The sequence below is a fragment of the Neomonachus schauinslandi genome, chromosome 4, assembly GCF_002201575.2.
Source record: "Neomonachus schauinslandi chromosome 4, ASM220157v2, whole genome shotgun sequence".
Classification (NCBI taxonomy): Eukaryota; Metazoa; Chordata; class Mammalia; order Carnivora; family Phocidae; genus Neomonachus; species Neomonachus schauinslandi.
The window spans coordinates 138,872,588-138,884,599 of record NC_058406.1 but is presented as its reverse complement, the minus strand read 5'-3'; the positions used below and the strand labels follow the sequence as shown (position 1 = coordinate 138,884,599).

General features: G+C 36.4%; 1 protein-coding gene across 2 annotated transcripts in view; it reads right to left on the bottom strand.

The window, feature by feature from the left end:
• Positions 1-4,628: 4,628 nt before the first annotated feature.
• RALYL (RALY RNA binding protein like) overlaps positions 4,629-12,012 on the bottom strand; it is a 680,251-nt gene continuing 672,867 nt past the window's right edge. Inside the window, exon 8 of one of the 2 annotated variants that reach the window (XM_021688195.1) lies at positions 4,629-5,615. In XM_021688195.1, the coding sequence (XP_021543870.1) occupies positions 5,598-5,615 (18 nt within the window). In that variant the 3' untranslated portion in view covers positions 4,629-5,597. The remainder of the gene's footprint in view (positions 5,616-12,012) is intronic. The other variant, XM_021688194.1, reaches the window with a different exon arrangement.

Genomic DNA, 12,012 nt, shown 5'->3' with positions numbered 1-12,012 from the left:
TAGGGGTTTCTTCCTACTTTCTTGGGCCATGAAGGTTGATAATCACATTCTATCCAAACAGAAAAATGTTCTCATCCTTTCTAATGGTCACACTATTCATTACTGTTTCTTCTTTATTGTCCTAGTTCTCTCTTACAGAATGAATTAGAAATATTAATTTAAATAGTATTCTTATTTTCAATGCAAGTTCAATTGTAATATATTTTCAGTATGAAGTAGACTGTTGTTTTAAGATGCATATTTATATGTGTGTATTTGCATGTGTGTACATGCACAAGTGTGTATGTGTGTGTATGTAAATTTTTGTCATAAAGCCCTACTTGGTCATGGGGGATATTTTATATTTTGTTGAAATTTTTAGCTAGTATTTTTTTTTTTTTTAAAGATTTTATTTATTTATTTGAGAGAGAATGAGAGAGAGCACATGAGAGGGGTGAGGGTCAGAGGGAGAAGCAGACTCCCTGCCGAGCAGGGAGCCCGATGCGGGACTCGATCCAGGGACTCCAGGATCATGACCTGAGCCGAAGGCAGTCGCTTAACCAACTGAGCCACCCAGGCGCCCAGCTAGTATTTTTATTTATTTCAGATTCTTACATCTATATTAATGAGTTATCTGTATTTAGCTTTTGGGTGTTATTTTTTTGGTCAAGTTTTTATATGAGAGTCATAGTAGTTTCATAAAATGTAAGGAAAAGGACTTAGGCAGGGGGTGTTCTTTTTAATTTGCAATATCTTTTTAAACTATTTTATTCTTACCATCTTTATTCAACTATTTCCTAACATTGTTTAGTACACTAAGGGCCTTGAGAAAAGAAAATGTGTCTATGTTCACTACTGCATGCCCATTGCCAAATACACATGTGGAATATGGTAAGGGCTCAACAAATATTTGATGAGTGAATGAGCAGTTTTCTCTCAGTCTAGTCTCAGACCAAACTCACATAGTTGTTTCTCAACCTAGAATGCAGGGATTTTTGGATTCTCTTCTTTATAGTCTATTCAGGACTTAACAGCCCAAATGATTCTTTTAATCTTTGTTAGATCCTATCATTCCTGTGCTCACAATCTTCTGATGTTTTCCCATCTAACACAGCATAAAACCAGTGAACTCTGAATCACCTCTAAGGCTCTGTGATCTGAAATCTTGGCTTTTCTGTGCCCTCATTTATTTTTCTTTTCTTAATTTATTCCAATCCAGCTACACTGCCCTCCTTGTTGTTCCTGAACACACCAAGTACATTCCCACCTCAGGGGATTTACTTGCTGTCCCCCCTGCTCAGGACACTTTTCCCATAAATGGCCACATGGCTCACCCCCTTACCTACTCCACTTTGCCTGAATGCCATATTACCAAGGAGTCTTCCCTGATCAGCCTATTTAAAATACCCATGTAAAACCTCACCTCCCTCTTTGCTTCCCTGCTTTGCTTTTTCCTCTGTGTTCATCATTATTATCTTCTGCCATACTTTACATTTGCTTGTTAATAGTCTTATTTTGTGTCATCCACTAGAAGAGTATTAGCTTTTCTTTTCTTTTTTAAATATTTTATTTATTTATTCATAAGAGACAGAGAGAGAGAGAGAGGCAGAGGGAGAAGCAGGCTCCCTGCTGAGCAGGGAGCCCGATGTGGGACTCGATCCCAGGACCCTGGGATCATGACTTGAGCCGAAGGCAGACGCTTAACCATCTGAGCCACCCAGGTGTCCAAGTATTAGCTTTTCAAGGACAGGCATTTTAGTCTTTATTATTTATAGCTGGACCCCATATTGCCAGTAACAATGCTTGGCATGGAGTTGGTACTTAATAAAAAATGGTTGAATGAATAAATGATCTGCTCTCTTTACTTGGAAACTGGAGCTAACAATACCTATCCTGCAGTTTTCCTGTGTGCATCATGATAGTGCATAGAAAGCTGTTAGCTCGGCACATAGTAGTTGCTTAGCAAATTATAGCTTTGAAACTTTTTATAATAAGGTTAAAAACCTAGAACACACCCTGTTTCTTTTAATTCTCCAAACATTTATGGAGAAATAACCTGTTATGTACAAGGTAACATAGATGCAGGATATAAAAGTAGAGAAGGTATAGTCTTTATTCTTACAGAAGCAACCAGATAAACATAGGGACTATTTGGCATGCTCAGGTACCCCAAATTCTTGCATGAATCATAATTAGATTCCTAGAGTGACTCTAAATATCTCAAGGGCTGATAGGAAGCCTTTTCAATAACAAATAGGAAATTCACTTATAAATTCCTCCTCTGCAAATATTAGAAGGCTCCAAACACAACATAGAAAAAATATAATGAGCACCAGTGTAACTTAGAACTGACTTTTATCAAACCTTAACATTTGATATGTTTGATTCCAAATATTTGATTCAAATAGATTTACTAATAGATCTATTATTACATATGTTATTCAATACTTCCATTCTATTCTCCCTTCTTTTTCTCACCATAGGTAATCCTGAATTTGTTGTTTTTCATTATTGCGAGTTTATTTTTTTTAACTTTTACAACTACTAAATACTGGATATAAATCACAGATATGGTTTTCTTCACTTTCAGATTCATATTAAAATAAAACAAAACAAAAATAGAATTAAAATTCTATTTAAAATTCTATTTCATTTAAAATTCTTGATGTCTACCTTCTCTTGAAAAATCAGGACACCTGGGCAATCTTTCGGATTGGCCACATTTCTGGATCAGGCAGCCAGTTGGAACTGGGAGGGGGCCCATCCTCATCGGCATAGTTGTATTTAAAGTCTACTAAGCGGCTTCATGACTATTTCTTTCATTTATATTTATCAGGCCTCTATAGGTATTTGCATTTGTAATTTCTGTTCTCTGCACTTTAACCCATTTAAAATAGTTTCCTTCTTATTTATCTCCTGCTTCATTTCTATGTCAATTTATTTTGTCATGTGTTTCTGCTTTGAATTTTTGTTTAAAAGATGGAAGCAAAATGCGTACTTTCCCTTCCACATTGTCACCAGTGACTAGTTGACCTAACTTACAAGCAGTGGGCCTCTTTTCCCACATTTTTATTGAGTTGAATTCAGTGAGTAATAACTCTTTTCTTTCCCTTGGCATTTCTTTTTTAATGGAACTGATGTTATTTGGAGTTAGAAGTCTACACTACCTTCGTCATCTCTTAAAAGTTCCTTTTTAAATTATTACACTAAATCCACAGGGATTATAATCCCATATAATCTATAGTTTGCTATATATTTTACTCCATCTTTGTCATTAAAATAAAATCTGAAGCCAGGATCGGGTAATGAATTAAGGGAAAGATGCATGATTTCATAATGCCAGGCCTGTGTGGAGAAAATTAAGTCCAATAACAAAGAATTATACATTTTAATTATTCATTTTACTTTGAGAATAGTTAATGAACATCTGGGAAAGTATGATACTCTTAATTTATGATAATGTCTGCTATAAATTCTACACTGTTTATTGAATATTAAGGACAGATACATGGAAGGTTGGGAAAAATATCCACATGTGCATTTTCCTAATACACTGTACCTGTAACATTTTCTTTCTGGGGCATCAGACTATCCTAGGGAAATGTATTTATTTGGCAGCAAACCAAGAAATCACTCTGCTGATTTTATTCCCTTGTAGAACCATATACAGCTTCTTTTCAGCTTCACAATTCAATCGCAGCAATTGCAAATTCTTCAATACTCATCATGGCCATGAAAAATAGTATACCACATTGTGATTTTCACATTTCCTCAAAAGGCAAGTACATTCCTGATCCAGCCCGTAGGTCCTAGTGTGCAAATTTTTAATATTTGCTTTCACAATTTTAGTTTTAGGTAACCTTTGCTGGATGGGATTGTATAATTTTTCATGAGCTTTTATTTTTTTTATTTTCTTTTTTTTTAAAGATTTTATTTATTTATTTGACAGAGACAGCGAGAGCGGGAACACAAGCAGGGGGAGTGGGAGAGGGAGAAGCAGGCTTCCCGCTGAACAGGGAGCCCGATGTGGGGCTCGATCCCAGGACCCTGGGATCATGACCTGAGCCGAAGGCAGCCGCTTAACGACTGAGCCACCCAGGCGCCCATGAGCTTTTATTTGATACGCATAAAGAAAGAGGATGAACTGCCATAAAGAAATTAAAACAGAAAAATAAGAAAACATACCAAGGTGATTTTAGATTCTCTTTAGTTTCTTTGAAAAAAGGAGGCCTTAATTCACTAAGTGTTCTTGATGACATTACATGTGTCTCTCTGCTCTTAATGAGGGGCTTGTAGCCATTAGCAGCAGACTTGTCTGACAGAGCAAAAATGCCTCTGTCAAGGTAGTTCTGCTTTCTGTCCTGAAATATTTCCTTAAAATTCTACATTTGAATGAAAAAATACACCTTTTAGAAGTGTATACCAGAATGTGACTTCTGTCAAGAATTGAGGGCCATCTTGCTTTGTGTTACATAGCAAATTAATGTGTTCCAGAATACATGAAAAGTGTGGGCATATAAAACATAGACATTTTAGTAAAGTTATGCTACTTTCATTATCACACTAATTTTGTGGCATTACAAGGACATAAAGAGTCAAACTGAATATTAAAACTAAGTGCACCCTCAAAGGAAAGATACACGCCAACTTTGTTTTAAAAGAAACAGTATTTATTAAGAAATTCTATGCTGAGTTCTCCTACAGTCTGTGAAGATGGTTTCTTCCATTTCCACAGCACAAGACAACAGCGAAGAGCATCTGGAAAACACTTGCAATGCTTGGGAATGGAGTGTTCCTAGTAATAGGAGATGAAATGAAGTGATATACGCACTATTTAAACTTTTGGAACCAAAGACAAGACAATCTTTTCCTTGCCAATATAGTTTTCACCTGTATTGACACTAAAACCTGTCCATGGGATCTCCTACCCAGACTGAAGTATTGGGTAATAATTGGATTGTTTCAGTTGAGTAGAGAATGCTCAATTTAATCACAGGTCAAAGCAACAGAGTCCTTTAGCTATGGAATCACATCTGAAATATTTGCATTCTTTATTAATAAAAATGGTGCTTATGGAGGGCAGAAATATAACATTTTCAAGTATTTTATCATTATGATCTGAAGTACTTTAAACTATAAATTAAAAATAAATTTAAAAACTAGCTTACGATGTATCTTTTCTTACATGACATTGTTGGAAATAAGCTTTAAACATAGAATTGCAATATCACCTGACTTTATATATGATCAACAGTAAAACATGCTAATCATAAAAATAGCTTTTACAAATATACATTTGTATACAGTGTCTCCCTTACCGTTCATAAATGTCCTTCACATTTTAAGACTTTTAAGACTTAAAAAAACACAACATAATTAGCAAAGGGGAAAACACATTTACAATCTAAACCATAAAAACCTGACAATTATATAGCTTAGAACATAGAAGAAATGGAATTTCTAAAATTGAACAATACTGTCCATTTTATTTATTTGGGTATTTTTTTTAATAAATTGAACCAAAGATGCTGCTATCCAGTAAGAAACCTCCTTTCACATTTCTGGGTGTTGTCACAGTTTCTCTTTTCTGCTTTTGTGGCATCATTCATTACTTCAGATCACTTTATCTGTAGAAACTGAGAAAAGAAAAAAAAATTTTTAAATATTGAGATTTAGGTTTCATTGTTGATAGCATGCATATATGTAAGTTGGATTTAAGTTAGATTTTCAGGCTGAATCAGGAGATGATTAAAGAACTAGATCTTTAGGAAAAATAGTTTTGAGAACTTTAGGTTCTTAGATCCTTGTTGTTGACAATGCTAAAATTATTTACACTTACAGTATGCTATAATTTTTAAAAATCTAGTCCACTTCTTGCCTGAGATCAGCAATTATCTTTCAACCAGAGCTCTTGACCAAGTCAGAGGGGAAACAATTGAAGTTCTAGGCTAGGGAAAGAGATTTGGGTTGCTTTTGAATTTTTGTGGCTCCTCAGAAGAGTGACCATGGGATACTTTTCCCCTCTAAGAGGCTTTGGAGCACTGTGTGTTATACGCAAACAATGAATCATGGAACACTACATCAAAAACTAATGATGTAATGTATGGGGATTAACAAAACAATAAAAAAAAAAAGAGACTTTGAACAGTGCAGCCCTAAGCCTTATTCCCCTGGGATAGGAGAAAAAGCAATACAGATCTCTGGTCTGAGTTACATAACCTTGGTTGTAAAAGAAGAAAGCTAGATGTGGGGCACCTGGGTGGCTCAGTTGGGTAAGCAGCTGTTTTTGACTCAGGTCATGATCTCAGGGTCCTGGGATTGAGCCCCACGTTGGGCTCCCTGCTTCGGGGAGGAGTCTGCTCCCTCTGTCCCCCTCCCCCTCCTGCATGCATGCATGTGCTCTCTCTTTCTAAAATAAATAATTAAAATCTTAAAAAAAAAAAAAGCTAGATGCAAGAAGGGCAGTGAAAGACTCATGGTGCGACCACAAGCCAGAAACACAATACAAGAGCCAAAACTCAATTGGTAGAAGCATTGAATTAAGAAATTGAATATGAGGGGCCCCTGGGTGGCTCAGTCATTAAGCGTCTGCCTTCCGCTCGGGTCATGATCCTGGGGTCCTGGGATCGAGCCCCGCGTCGGGCTCCCTGCTCCGCAGGAAGCCTGCTTCTCCCTCTCCTACTCCCCCTGTTTGTGTTCCCTCTCTCGCTCTCTCTCTCTGTCAAAATAAATAAATAAAATCTTAAAAAAAAAACAAAGAAATTGAATATGAATATGAGGATAAAATAACACAAGATTTCAGTAGTGGAAAAAAGCATGTATTTATCTTAGGATCCTATCAAGCACAAGGTTTATATTTAGATAGAAAATATAATTACACCTATTATCTCATCAACTTCGAAGTTTTTTCAGTTACATGGAAAATCTGTGTATATGTTTTAAGAATCAAAGACAGGCAAATCGAGGTATCCATTTGGATGAGAACTGCTGTTGAGAAAAACATCGTGCATCAGTTATCAGTCTCGGGGGGAGCAAATACCATCTACCACTGGTTATCAATCCCAGGAAAGGTCTCCAAATGTTTTTGTCCATTGTATTTTGGTATTAGAGTTGTCAAGGAAAACAAAGCACAGTCAGCATTGGATGAAAACAGCGCTTTACAGCTCCAGTCATGTGCCTTGGTCCCTCATGGCTAGTGAGTCCCTGAGGCAGCAGATGCAGGGCAGTTGGCCTATGTATAACCCTCTCTTGCAGCAGTAGTAGGACCCTGAACTCTGCCCCATGGAGGCTGAAATACTGAAAGGTGTGTCTGACAGTCATTACCATACACATTTAAGTGGAACAAGGAGACACTCCTCTAGTCTGAACCCGGAAAGGTATTTTCCATATAGCTGATGAAACTGACAGGCTTTGTGGGCTCTTCTTTCTTGGTAAGGAAGTATTGCAGGCCCAAGGCCTGTTCTTAAGTGACTAAGTGGGTGTTGAAAGACTGCATGGATGCACAGGCTGCTTTTCTCAACAGTTGCTGACTCCTGTGAATAGCCGGATGATTATGTAACATGACCATTTATTAGAGTTTTGAAGCCCACGAAATAGCGATTATGAAAAAGACTCAGTATGGCAGTTGGGGTGGTGAGAATCACTCTGGATATCTGTAGCTCCAGATGTCACCTGGCCAAGATCGCTGGTTGAAAGGTATCAGTGATCTAGGATGGTACTTTTTCTTCCTTCATGAATATGCATTTGTCACACTCAAAAACATATACATCTGGGTAATTTCAGTTAACTGGGATGTCTTCTTCCTTAGTGAGTACATATCTTAATTCTAGGAAGATACAGAATTAAATGTAAAGTATTTGCAGGACTAGAAATCATACTACTAATATTTTTGTGTTAAGAAAAAGTATGTGAACATTTGTTATTGTAAATATCTGTGTTACATGAGAGAATTTAGCCTATTAGTCTGACAGTCCTGCGATATCAGTTTAGAAAATGCCATTAAAAAGTAGATTGAGACACAGGATTTCAGTTTTATGATTTGAAATCTTATGACCAAGTCTTATGTTTGTGCACGATATTGGAAAGTCTAAGAAAACCTTAGGCCATGTTGATACATTGAATTCATTAGATTTTAAGAATTATTTCATTCTCAGAAAGATTTTGTTGGACTAGACAAATGAATTACTTAAAAACACAATATAAAATATATTAAATTCACAAATGCCATTTACAATGTTTGAATGCCATTTAATTAAGCGATCTGGGACAACCATTTTTCAGAGGATTCGGTACTTTGTAAGCTCGTATATTTAATCTTAATAATAAATGCCTAATAATTTTGATTTTGAAACTTTCACCAAACAACTAAAAATAAACAAAATATATACCCTAAGTAGTCTATTTTTCAGTCAAAAGCATTTAAAACTTATATCCTTAGGAAAGAAACTTTAAGGCCTAAGTACATTTTGATACTGTGATATTCTCTCTCTCTCTCTCTCTCTCTCTCATTTTTGCTTCTCTCCCCCACTCCCTATTTCCTTTCCTCCTCCCCCTCTTCTTCCTCACCCAGTCTGTACCATATGCTTACTGGTCACACATACATGTATTTCTAAAAATGAAAATGTTATTCAAGTGTGTTCTTCATGCAAGAAGTGTTCATGTACAATTAGTCTTTAAAACACAAAGTTTTGAACTCATGGTTCAAAGCAGGCCTGCCCTGTGTTGTGTGGTATAAAGGAAGTTTTATACATTCCCTGTATGCAGGTACCAAAAAGGATCCATTACCAATGCGAAAATGAAAACCTTAATAAATACAATTAAATTTAACCTGTAGAATGATACTAACATGTGAACGTAAGTCATAGTAGGTTTGGGTTTGGATTGATAACACTTGTGTGCAGGGAGGAACTAAAGCTCTCTATATGATTGCAGTCGCCCTCTTTCCTGCAAGGCCTTCATCAATCGCTCTTAAGACAGAGGGAACATGCTTAAACTGCTGCAGCAGCTGTGTGTGTAAAGTTTACTAATTATTGTGTTTCTTCAGGTTAAGTCATGGCAGATGACATTAATTTAGTATATTCTTACACCACCCTGCTTGCCTCAAAAGAGGTAATGAATGGTTGTTTAGCAAGTATTCTTTTTAAGAAGAGAAAAACAGCCTGCAGATTTTTCGTGCATATTCCATTACCCCTGGTATGATTTCTCTTCACCCCTTCCTTTGCTCCTTGATTGTAAATGATTACATAAAAATAATTACCCTGGGAAGAAGAAAAGGTTTGAAGATAATTTATTGAAGTCTACTTCCTTGCCATAAGGCTTCCAAGCATTTGCCTGTCCCTAGTACAAAACAAAAGCTTCATTAACTTTGCATTGTGAAGTAGGTGTTATTAACCATATGGATACAAGTAATGAATATAATTCTCCTTATCTAAAAGCAATGGCAAAATATATTCACAATGCTTTCCACAGATCTTCCAGTCTGAGAAAAGTATTGCTTTTGCTTCTAAAGGCATGGGAGAAAGGGGACAACTATGACATTCTTGTTGCCTTTTTCTCAAGAATGACAGCCATTTAAGGAGCTGATTGGTTTACTATAATGTGAAACTAATTGTGCTTTCCTTCTCTTGAATAGTGGGTAATTTATCTAGTGGCTATATGGAAGCCTGGATGCTTTTAAAACAAATTATCCTGATGATGAATGCTTTTCCAATTCTCAATCTCTCCCATTTCTGAAAAACAACAAAAAGCCACTCAGATGGGCCTGGATTGTACTGAACCAAGCAATTTACTTCTACTTGACAAAGAAAAAAAGGATAGTATTAATCTAAGAGAAAGCACATTTAATTTTAAACCTTATGAATTAATATATATATTTACTGATGTAAGATTGGTATATAACATTATATTAATTTCAGGTGTACAACATAATAATTCAGTCTTTGTATATACTACAAGGTGATCACCACAATTAATCTAGTTACCATCTGTCACCATGCAATTGACCCCCTTCAGCCCTTTTGCCCCCAGGCCCTCTTCCCCCCTCTATAAGCACCAATCTATTGTCTGTATCTATGAGTTTTGTTTTGTTTCTTTTTTGTTTTTTAGATTCCAAATATAAGTGAGATCCCATGCATGGCATTCGTGTTTCTCTGTCTTATTTCACTTAACATAATACCTTCAAGGTCCACTCATGTTGTTGCACATGGCAAGATTTCCTTCGTTTTTATGGCTGAATAGTATTGTGTGTATATATATAATATATATACCATAACTTGTTTATCCATTCATCCATCCATGGACACTTAGGTTGTTTCCATTCTCAGCTATTGTAAGTAATGCTGCAATGAATATAGGGGTGACTATATCTTTTTGAATTAGTGTTTTCATTTTCTTCAGATAAATACCTAGAAGTGGCATAGCTGGATCACATGGTAATTCTACTTTATAGGAACCTCCATGTTGTTTTCCACATGGCTGCACCAATTTATGTTCCTACCAACAGTGCACGAAGGTTCCCTTTCTCCACATCCTCTCCAACACTTGTTCTTTTTTTGATAATAGCTATTCTAACAGGTGTGAGGTGATATCTCAATGTGGTTCTTACTTGCATTTCCCTGATAATTAGTGATGTTGAACATGTTTTTATAGGTACAGCAACAGGTGGAATAAATATACTTGATTAACAGCTCTACAAAAAAATCATATTTTTAAAGAAGTTTTTGACCTTTTTTTAAAGATTTTATGTATTTGTTTGAGAGAGAGAGTGAACGAGCAAGAGAGAGCGAGCATGAGCGGGGGAGGAGCTGAGGGAGAGGGAGAAGCAGACTCCCTGCTGAGCAGGGAGCCCGATGCAGGGCTCCATCTCGGGACTCCGGGATCATGACCGTAGCCTAAGACAGATGCTTAACCAACTGAGCCACCCAGGTGCCCCACTCTTCTGACTTTTTAATATCAGAAATGCTTCTGTTATTTTTTTTCTAATTGAGATTTATAATTAGTAAGTAATTAGAGAAATATAGTTAACCCACATTTTTAGATAATATCTATAAAAGCAAAAAAAGGTGAAAGTAAATATGTGGAAAATATAGGCTGTATAACATTTTACAGAAAAGTGGAGTCTTACAAAGCAGGAATTATCTATATTTGTTGCCACCACTGATTATGTTTATTGAGTAACGGTTCGCTTTTATAGACATTGCAAGCCATTCGCTTTTTATAGACAACGTGAATACATTTGGCTTTTACAAATCCTTTATTACAAATGAGACACAATTCAATTCAAATTTCTAAATAACACAGATTCCTGGCTACTACTCTTCCTTATAAGTTAAACTTGCTTTCTATTAATAAGCTCTTCGGACCAAAATTGCATTATACTTTTAGGCTAAAGGAATCATATCACAAAAACCATAAAGGGCATGAAAACAGAGATGGCTACTAACTCGCTGAGATGGCTACGAGTGGAGGCAACTGCTCCATCATGTAGTTTTTAGGGGCTTAATAGTCTCCGTTCCTCAGTTGATGGCCATTTTGGATGTAGGGTCTGGGGGGTTACAAGAAACACAGGCAAAGATAAATGTGTAGTGACCCATCAGAAACTTGGAAGTAAGACAATCAGGCTGCCTTCTGAGATTTTGACTCTAAAATCAAGACTTAAATGATCAGGGTAGAGAATATGCAGTGTTACTTAAGAAATGCAGAAAGTTTCTAGTCTTTGAGTCTTGACCAGAATGTAACTGAAACTTATTAAATCTGCCAAAGAGAAGTGTTGATCCAAAAAAGACTTGTTTGGCACTGTAAGTACAGAAAAATAGGAGAGTCTTGGGGGTCATGATTTCGGGGATTGTGGGATCGAGCCCTATGTAGGGCTCTGTGCTCAGCATGGAGTCTGCTTGTCCCTCTGCCTCCCCCTTTGTCCCTCCCCTCTCTCTCTCAAAATGAATAAATAAAGTCTTTAAAAAAAAATTCCTAACAGTTGTTTTATAATCCACACCTATTATTCTGCCCAATTATTACCATGTTTTTTTATCCTGT